Consider the following 10,384-nt stretch of genomic DNA (forward strand, 5'->3'; position numbering starts at 1 on the left):
TTGCAGGATACTCTTATAGCATCAGTCGGTTGTATTTTTAACATATATATATATAAAACTGTAGTATTTCGGAAATATCTGCGAAAATAAATAGTTTAATAAAAAAATCATGGATATCAAAGTATGTATAATTTTGTTGATCGGTGTCATCCAAGGAATACAAGGTAAGCTTGTTAAACTGTTTTTTACTATACAAAATATAAATATAGTAAGGTGGGGCAAGATGGGACTTGTTTTCATCATTCTCTTTCTCGTCTCATTGGATAGTGGACAAAAATATTTATACTGAATTCTATAACTATTTCCCACGACTGTAAAACACGGTGTTGAATTAAAAAAACATCATTAGGAAATATGGGATTTTGGTGCTGACTGCAACCCATCTTAGCCCATATTGCTATGCATTAAGTATTTCTATAAAGGCAAGTATGAATTTGGGAGAGTCCTCGAAACAGCGCTGGACGCTGCGGTGCAAACGGACTTGGGGAATACGTTTTATGAATACCCATACGATGGAACTGGGTATTACGTTAAAACAGGAGGTCATTCAATGTACGACGGATCACATTTGACTTTTCAAAGTAACAAGGTGGGTTTATGTTACGCATATAATACTCAAGAACTAATATACACAATGTTAACAGTATAATAAGGTATTGTCATGAACGAAACAATAATTGGCGGATGTAAAAAATAATTTTATCATTCGGTCTAATTTAATTGGTATAATAGGATGGGGGCGCTACTTTTATATAAATGCATGCTTTTGTTTTTTACATATGCTGTTTAGTTTACATAGGAGCGTGGCGGAAATAGATCATATTTCATTCTTGTTCTTAATCAATTTTGTATAGTATAAAAAAATTAACAAAACGATTTAATCGCATCCTTACGACTCTAAAAGAGCGTTGTTAATTGAAGCACAATCAGGAAATATGAAGTTTGGTTTCTAACGCCTTTTTATCTTACCTCGCAGTATTTAGGTTGTTTTTCTTCTCTAGGTATCATTTTCGGAAGTAAATTTAAATGGAGCAATGGAATACGGACGGGTTTACAGGTTTTTAATGATTTTATTATTTTAACCATATATGGTTTAGTAGCGTGGGGGAATATGAGACACCTTTTCATTTTATTTGCTATTTGATAGTAAACAATGAACACCATTCAATAAACGGTCGTGTTAAAATATGTATAAATTTTCACCTATTAAAAGGATGGAGGGGCAAGATAGGACATTTTTCTTCTTTTTCCCCGTTTCATTTTTTTAAATAATAACATAATGAAACATTGTTAAAAAATAAGATAATGAAATGTTGGATTTAGGTGCTAACGGGATTCCATCTTACCCCACAGTACTATATACTGGCTTTTTTTACAGTTACCCGAACTATGCTTTTGGGAGCAAATCTACATATCCATTTATTGCATTGATGGCCATAGATAATCAAGACGACGAATTTCACAACTACAGACTGCAGGTCAGTTAATAAAATTCGATAGATTTTAAAACAAACTTAATGTGTGTTTGAAGAAGGACGAGAATTTAAAAACGGTTCCAATTGTTTAGGCTAACTTATACACCATTCCAAAAATATTTATATCATTTTTTGGGTTCTAGTTTTTATAACTAAAAATGTTATACGAGCGTCTCGCACTAACTAGAAATCAAATTACGCAAGGTTTATTTACACATTTATTTCCAATGTGGCAGATTGGTAAAGATATAAATTGCCCGTAGTTCTGCTTTGGCAAACAATGTACGATTCCAGAATTCCCCTGTCTTTATGACATTTTAATTTGTTTGTTTTTTTAAAAAAATATATTTTATGTTTTGCAGTTTTTTTGTAAAATGTTCATTCAGTTAGTTGCATTATTTCGTCATATTCAGGTATCCGGCTACCCGACCGCGTTGGCGAGCGGCTATTCAATCACACACAGCGGCGTTCTTATTGTTGACCGAACAAAAGTCCATTATTACGTCATAGAGTACTACAGCGACTTCAATCCAACCGTTTGTGAGATTTACTTCACGATAGAGAAAGTAAGATGACGTTATTGGTAATGACATAATGCGCCTGCGTTAACCTTTGGGTCCATTAATGCAATGTGCAAATATCTATAATACCTTGAACGTCACTAGGACCACTGCTGAGTCAGTGGTATCGCGAAATTATTTGCATTCTTTATATTCTATACTCGGCGTCAGTTATTTGTGATATAGTAGGTTGGGGGGAGATGGGACACCTTTTTCATTCTGTTCTCTCGTCCTATTCGATAGTTAACAAAGAACATTTAAAGAATTATAAAACTGCATTCTGAAGACTGCCATATAGACCGTTGTTATTTTATGTGTTAAAGGTGTCCCATCTTACCCCACGGTACTAAATAACATGTTTGAAATTTCGATCAGAGCGAAACACCGGATTACGAATTTGTTGTTGAAGCTAAAAGTGACAACGATTCGTTCAGTATAAATGTAGCTAGAATAAGCGGGAAACCAAAAGACACTCTGCTCGTTTATATTCCAATATCGAAGTGAGTGAAATTCAATAATTCTTTTTCTGTATATAGTTTGATAAAAAACAAAGACTTAATTTATTTATTTCAATTATACAGATCCGCTGCAGAACCATTGAAAACGACAGACATACATAATATTATCGTCCCAACCGTCCGTTCCTTCAGCAAAGGTTTGGATAAATATTCTTTCATTTCGTGTAGCATTTCTAGTTGTTTAATTGTGACGTACCGGCACGAAATTTATTTTGTAAATATTGTTTGCTAGTGTTGATCATTAATTTTAGTTGCATAAGACACATTAATCTTTTCGAAATTGAGTTAAGTTTTGTGTCTAGTTAGTTAATCATTTATACGATTCGTATATCTACTTATTAACAACGTGGCAAGAATTATCTTTCGATTTTTAAATATAAGCAGGGTGGAGAGAGACGAGACACCTTGAGCACATAATATATAAATATCTCGATCTTTTTTTTAAACATAAAAAAACAAAGATCCAAGGGAGTCGTGAGAATACGGTTTTATATTTCCTTGAATTTTCTTTATTTACTACCAAATGGGAAGATAAAATAGAATGAAAAAGTGTCCTATCTCCCCACCCTTCTCTTTTAACTAAAGTAAAAAAGTAATCTGAAATTAGTCCTGAAAATATATATTAAACAGCCACCATCTGAAATAAACACGTTAATTTGTGCTGTAATATTTCGCAATTCATTTATTTACGGTTGACTTTATGAAAAGTACAAAGTATAATTAATTTAACGAAATGGTTTATATTATAGTATTATACTGTACGCAACCAATGCATACGAATAACGCCTTACCCATTTTTAGTTGCAGAAATATCGTCCACTGGCTCTGATTACGTCACGTCGTTGTTGCGAGTGTTTGAAGAAGAAACTGCTCCAGAGATAAGAGATAATGTCGCACATTTGGTTTTTCCACATAGTGAAAATGGTTTATCCAGTTCTAGTGATAATGCTGTTTACGAGACGTGGGGAAACAAAGTAAAGTTGCTTTTGTATTTGTTGCTAAGTATGCGGGTATTTATGGAGTGCTCTCATAATGATGAACGACTTGCGCGTCCGCGAAACCACTTTCGCTATTAGTGGTTAATATTCGTAACTTGTAAAACTTGGTAACATGTTAATTTCAATCAAACACCAACAGTCTACTTTAATTCATATAAATGAATTCATTTCGCATAATATTGGCACATATGAATATTACACCCATTAAAAAACTAGTGAAATTTTTAATCTCACTTTATTTGTATACTTTAATTTAGCCCAAACAAACTGAGTTTTTCAAAAATAAATGTATTTTACTTTTACAGATTGTTTCTTCTGAAGACATTTACAACACCCAGAGAATATTATTTTACAACCAAAATAAATGGTAAAATATTTCATTATATTATTCATTTATTTCCATAGCGACCCAGCCAACCCTTATGTCTTTTCATGTAGAAAGTAAATCACTTTCATTTTGTTTCACTGGTAATAAATTGCCAATATAAAACAATTTATCACGTTTATAGAAAATTGATAAACAATATCATGACGCAGGGTAATAAATGTCTCATTATCACGTGTTCAATATTGAATTAAGATCAACTGATTTATATTTCACAAATGTTGTCATACTGTTTTTGTTCAAATTATGAATCATATATATGTTTAGTACATTTAGCTATACCGAACAACTATTACATTGATAATTCTCTACTAACTCTACTAATTACCTATTTTGAATCTTAGCTACCCTGAGTTCTGTGTTGGTAGCAGAGCAACTCATCCATTCATTGCCTTGATGTGGATTGACAATCCTGATTATAATGTTTATTCAATGAAGGTTGGTGTTTTAATATAAAGCTGAGTTGGTATAAAACTACAAACAGGATATTTGATTCTAAATGCTTTAATGTTTATGGAATATTTATCCAAGTACTAAGACCATAAATGATTAATTATGGTCCATTTGTTACCAACACACTGCCCTACACAATATTCACTAATGTGATATCCAATATTGATTTGATTTACCTTGTTGTGTTGGTAGTAACACCAAAACTGTAGGCTACAGCCTCTAGACATAAATAAATTCTTTATTTTTTCTGTTTCTTATATGGATGAATCAATAAGTAAACAGATATATTATGAAATATTGCTAATATGAGTATTTAAACATAATTAGTGTAAATTGTTGATTAAGTTTAAGTTTCTCATATTGTAAATAAATTTAGTTTTCTTAAGGTGTGTAATTCAAAACATTTACAAGGTGTACTATACATCAGTTGACACACTAAATACCAAGTTTGTATTATTTAATTTTAAAATGATCACGATTGAAAAGCAAGCATGTTTGTCATACTGCATGAAAAGCTTATCGGTGTTAGAGTGATAACAGTTACCACAATGCAAGCATGGATCTAATCATATTGTTTGCAAACTCAGGTCACTAGCTTTGCAAACGTATATGGAAATGAATCATACACAGAATATCATGGTTGCTTTGATGTTATGGGTTCTAATGTCACATATGATGTCACACATTTATATGACAGAATACATCCAAGTATATGTGAAGTTTACTTTCAAGTTTCAAACCCAAAGGTACGAAAATAAATTAGTTGCACAAATCTATTTTTTTAATATACTTGACAGTAGAGAAAACATATAAAAAAAACAATGATAAAACACCCCATTTTTGTTTGACTGATTTAATTATTTGCTTGCTGTTAATTTTTTTTTCTTTGTTTATAATCTTCACTATCGTTTTGAAGAAGAGATAAATTGTTAATTATGCTGCAGGACTGGCATTCAGAAGCAATAGACAGCCATTATGATGTCACATTCGAAAACACTTATTACTTGACAAACACGATTGTATTCAGTGGAAGAATCAGGAGAACCTTGGTTGGATATTTCTTGTTGTCCAGGTATTGAGTGAAAGTTGGTATATTGTAACCTAAACAAAATGCGGGATGTATTACGTAATGTATCGTCACCACACCTTTTATTGCTTTGGTGCATTTTTTACACTGTAGGCGGATATGTTGGTTAATAGAGGTAAAAATTGAATTTCTGAAACAACTTTTGTTACAATATTAAACTTGAGTAAATACCGCTCTATTGTTCGTCTGTAAAAGTTTCCTTACTTATGTTTGCTTGCTTGTTCAAAGTCAAATATTGTTTGCTACACGAACTGGGTAGGCTACTTGGTCTTCAAACATCTTTAATCCAATATTTGCCTTTTTCCAGATATCCAGGCGTTGGTCTGATTCAGGAATCTGAAGTGAAAGAAGCACTTACAAAAATTGTTGGTTCAATTACAAACTGTAAGAAATATAGTAGTTCATAAAAATTGTATGAAACAACGGTTATTATTACTCTATGCCCAATGCTATTTTTAGGATCAAAATTGTATTTTCCATAATTAATCCAAGTATATAAAAAAATGAAAACATAAAAACAAATATAGAAAACATAAAAATTCAAAATGTGTTGCTGCAAAAACACCTATTTTTGCATTATTACAAAATCTTAATAATTTTTTTTTAATTTTGTAGCCTTGCAAGATTTGAACATAGAAAGAGGTAGGAAATAGTCATGTTATAGATATAAGAACGATAATGATAAGAAAATATAAGAAAACATTCAAAATTGAATTGTTTAGAAATGAAATTGTCCTATATTGATACACTGATGACTTATCAGAAAAAATGTAGCCTTTAGTTTTGAAAAATATTTGAGCAAAGCAAATATATTAACCAAATAAAATTGATTTATTTATGACATTGCAATAAATAGCAACTGTTATGTAATATATTATTCCTTTGTTCCAAGCCAACACCTATGGTGCTATATATGAATCAAAATAAAATGAAACAAAGTAATTTTTATTTTTTAAAATATATTTTATTAAATTTATTTTCTAAATATATATTTGTTATTTAATTTTAAATATATTTTTACTAAATTTAAAATAGATTTTTTTAAAAATATATTTTACTAAATTTATTTCCAGATGAGTCAACCAAACGTAAGATTCCATCTCAACCAGGTACTATCATAATTGTGTTTAATCGTTTCTTGTAATATTTTTTCTATTTTTAGATTACACGAATGCAACTCACATAGTGAGCACTCCAGGTAGGCTTATGCTTGTTTATCATAACCTTTTTTTAAAAAGAGACGTTGCAGTCTATATGTTTTATCACCATATGCGGATCTGTGTATAAGTAATAGACTATGTTTCAGTCAGAAACATGCGCAATATATTACTACACAACATTAACTGCTATTTACCATCTAAATGCATTTAAAAGTGTTTCATAAAAATCAAAATAACACCACACATTTATTGTTCATCATCAAAACTGTACAGTTTCCCTACAGTTATAACCGGCACCTGTTGTTAGGCCTTGTACATATCAATGTACTAGGTTCAAAGATCACTTAAATGATTCATGTGTTTACTACTTTGTTTTGTTCATTTTTTGAAATTCCCAAACAGTCATGAACTGTATTATTTTTATACTGTATTACAAACTGTTTTTAATCATACATACACAGTAAAAAAATGTTACTAATTTACCTAATTTTGATAATTTAAACTTCTTTTAAGTAAAAAGGGAAGAAATTACAAAAGCGAAAGAAACAGAAACAAAAGAAATTAAAAGTAAGTTTTCTTTATTCTTTTTGTTATATTTAAATTAAAATGTTTAATACTAAACAGTTGGCAGTAAAAAATAATCAAAAACTAGAGTTGTAATAAATTCTGACATTTTATTACAGTTATCGCTATTGAAAGTAACATTGACTTAGGAGAACACAATGAACATTTACAAGGTGGTACATATTTGTTAAGCTGTAAATTTAATGGGGTGTAGATTTCTCGTTACTGTGCAGTGATTCCGAAAAATTGTGCGGCCATTTTGTAAAGATGTGATTTACAATATATATATATGCGTTATTGAAATTTTAAAATAAATTTTTTAACAGTTTATTCTCAGATTCAGAAAAAAATATTTTTTATTTTAATATCTCTTCTTTTCCTCAATTTAGATTACACCAGCTCTATATTTCCAGTAGAAAACATAGGTAGGTACTTTAATTACCATATATTGTTGTATTTCTGTGCTGTTGCTTGTTATTGATTATTTTACAGTTCAACTGATAGGCAAACTTACATTAAAATCTGTACATATAAAAAATTAATTCACGTATAATGCTGCCTTGTTAAAATTTCTATTTGTCAGAATGTGTGACATTAAAGGATTTAAATCTTCCTGCGTTATCAGGTTATATGCAATGGGATTCTGTCAACGATCGCAGAAGAAACAATGAGCGTAAGTTTTGTGGATTGGTTACTAGATTTCTATCTGTATTTCAAAGTATATGGGTTTAAGGCTCAAAACTGGTTTGAATAAGTTTCCATGGACACTTATGGACAATTGCCTTTATCCAACCGTTAATATGGGTTGTCCAAATTCTCAGTCATACTTAAAACAAAAACCCCAAAAATGTTATCACCTACAAATTTACAAATGTTGTATCTTGTAGTTAGCAGGGTGTATGAAATTAGATACGCATGTGCACTGTTGCCCAGCCCTGAAGGATAAAATTTAGTTTCATTCATTCTTGATTTATATAAGATTTTGCCTTTTTATTGTTATGTTCATTTTTATATATATTTTTAAAAGTTATCTTATTGTTTTAACTATTGATGCTATTTATTATAAATACTTAAAAAGAAATATGCTATGTTATTTTTCAGAAGTAAGATTCCGGCGAGAAATACTGGATTTATTTGAGTGTAAGTTTGTGTTTTTTATCGGTGAAACATTTTGTAATCTTTTGTAGATTGGTCTTTGCCATCAATAGCATATGTTTCATGTTATATTGTCCCTTTTATACCAGTAGTCATTGTCATGTAAGGACTTATACCTCTTTTTATACATTTATTCACTAAAAATTGAAGTTAAAATTAATCAGATCACATATTACATATATTCTTCAGACCAATGATATTTAAACACATTTACAGTTGATTGTGTTTAAATACCATAAATTCTAACACATAATATAATTGTTTCAGCTTCAGGTTCAGGTGAAACTACTACAGTAACAGGTTTGTCTTTTTGATTATTTTTTATATAAAGTAGGGTGGGCAAAAATGACGTGCCCTTTTAGTGTATTTTCTCGTTCCATGTTGTAGTAAACAAAAAACATTCAAAGAATTATAAAACCATATCCTCACAATTCCCATAAACCATTGGTAATTGTTTAAAGCACGATCAGGATATTTGGATATTATGCTCTAAAGGTGTCACAGCTTACCCCACAATACTACAAAACTGAAAATTTCACCTAATTTATTTCTCTCTCCAAAATAACAGATTCGCCCACAACAGCTGAAACAACTACAGCGGGTGAGCAGAAATCTAAATTCTATTCTTAAGTTGGACAAACTTTCAACTGAATTCTACCTAGACTACGAGTCATCTAGGGTTATGCTTCTTAATATTTGCTGTTTCAGAATATAAACATTCAAAAACACTATAGTTGTCAACCTCAAATCTTTGTTGTTTTTTTTGTTTTAGAATTGGGTTCGGGTGAAACCACGACAGACAGAGGTTTTTCATTTTCCAATATTACTGAGTTTGATTTTTTTAATTAAAAAATAGTCTTTTTAAAAATAAACAAAAATATTTCAGAAACAACAGCAGAGCCGACCACACCTGGATCTTCTAATACTACTTCACTACCATTAAATGAAACAACCACAATAGGTGAGCAAAAATACCATTTTTTAATATGATTTGGTTTACCCAAAACTGTATTAAATTTGAATTAAATATTTCAGAAACAACAGCAGAGCCGACCACACCTGGATCTGATATTACTACTTCACTACCATTAAATGAAACAACCACAATAGGTGAGCAAAAATACCATTTTTTAATATGATTTGGTTAAACCAAAACTGTATTAAAACTGAACTTAATATTTCAGAAACAACAGCAGAGCCGACCACACCTGGATCTTCTAATACTCCTTCACTACCATTAAATGAAACAACCACAATAGGTGAGCAAAAATACCAATTTTTAAAGGTAATTTTAAAAACTGATATTTTTTGTAATAAAATTTAAACTAAATATTCTAGAAACAACAGCAGAGCCGACCACACCTGGATCTGATATTACTACTTTACTACCATTAAATGAAACAACCACAATAAGTGAGCAAAATTCTAAGTTTTAAAAATAATTGTTTAAAGAGTCTGGACCACGCTCATACAAGTTGGTTTTAATTGAAAATTTACACTTAATAAATACTATCTGTGGTATTTTTTTGTGAAAAAAATATTTAGTTTGGCCAAAAAAACGTTTTAAAACGTGCCAAAAAATTCGCCTATTGTTGCGTCACTCGCGGGCACTATGACGTAAATTACGTCACGATCTTTTTTAATCGATCAGCTGATTTAGGCTTTGCTGTTTGCAGCAAAACAGAGTGTACCGTCGACATAGCATTTTCTGTTACTTTTAAATTAAGAAATATGCGTAGGTAATGCCGTGGCCTGATTTTAGTTTAAAATTAATATTTTTTAAAATTGTTTGTAAGTGTATTACAGTATTACGCTATTTAAATTTGTCAGTTAACAATAATGTAAAAGTGTCAGTGTGTGATGTATAGTCAGATAGAAGTATTTCATCTGATGAAGTGACATAAGCGAAGATCCTAGTCCACTAGCAATAGGTATTGAGCCTTTCCAGTTTGAACCTGTACTTCCCGCAAGTGTTGGGGAAGTAGACAGGCCAAGACCATGGAAAATAAGTGAAGCTGAGCAATCAACA

The 10,384-nt window shown here is 30.7% G+C and overlaps 1 protein-coding gene across 7 annotated transcripts in view; it reads left to right on the forward strand.

The window, feature by feature from the left end:
* The window catches only part of LOC100181440 (adhesion G-protein coupled receptor G7-like), a 23,080-nt gene continuing 12,696 nt past the window's right edge, over positions 1 to 10,384 (forward strand). For 3 of the 7 annotated variants that reach the window (XM_026839052.1, XM_026839054.1, XM_026839055.1), the window contains exons 1-28: positions 1 to 164; positions 423 to 589; positions 1,002 to 1,057; positions 1,379 to 1,478; positions 1,889 to 2,041; positions 2,411 to 2,535; positions 2,617 to 2,690; positions 3,355 to 3,563; positions 3,857 to 3,918; positions 4,281 to 4,374; positions 4,977 to 5,135; positions 5,334 to 5,461; positions 5,784 to 5,860; positions 6,092 to 6,118; positions 6,550 to 6,585; positions 6,639 to 6,674; positions 7,150 to 7,203; positions 7,320 to 7,373; positions 7,590 to 7,625; positions 7,826 to 7,873; positions 8,302 to 8,340; positions 8,623 to 8,655; positions 8,924 to 8,956; positions 9,128 to 9,160; positions 9,242 to 9,316; positions 9,391 to 9,465; positions 9,540 to 9,614; positions 9,694 to 9,768. In XM_026839052.1, the coding sequence (XP_026694853.1) occupies positions 110 to 164; positions 423 to 589; positions 1,002 to 1,057; positions 1,379 to 1,478; positions 1,889 to 2,041; positions 2,411 to 2,535; positions 2,617 to 2,690; positions 3,355 to 3,563; positions 3,857 to 3,918; positions 4,281 to 4,374; positions 4,977 to 5,135; positions 5,334 to 5,461; positions 5,784 to 5,860; positions 6,092 to 6,118; positions 6,550 to 6,585; positions 6,639 to 6,674; positions 7,150 to 7,203; positions 7,320 to 7,373; positions 7,590 to 7,625; positions 7,826 to 7,873; positions 8,302 to 8,340; positions 8,623 to 8,655; positions 8,924 to 8,956; positions 9,128 to 9,160; positions 9,242 to 9,316; positions 9,391 to 9,465; positions 9,540 to 9,614; positions 9,694 to 9,768 (2,188 nt within the window). In that variant the 5' untranslated portion in view covers positions 1 to 109. The other 4 variants (XM_026839053.1, XM_026839056.1, XM_026839057.1 and 1 more) reach the window with 4 other exon arrangements.

This window comes from Ciona intestinalis, unplaced genomic scaffold (genome assembly GCF_000224145.3).
Source record: "Ciona intestinalis unplaced genomic scaffold, KH HT000148.2, whole genome shotgun sequence".
In the NCBI taxonomy this organism is placed as follows: Eukaryota; Metazoa; Chordata; class Ascidiacea; order Phlebobranchia; family Cionidae; genus Ciona; species Ciona intestinalis.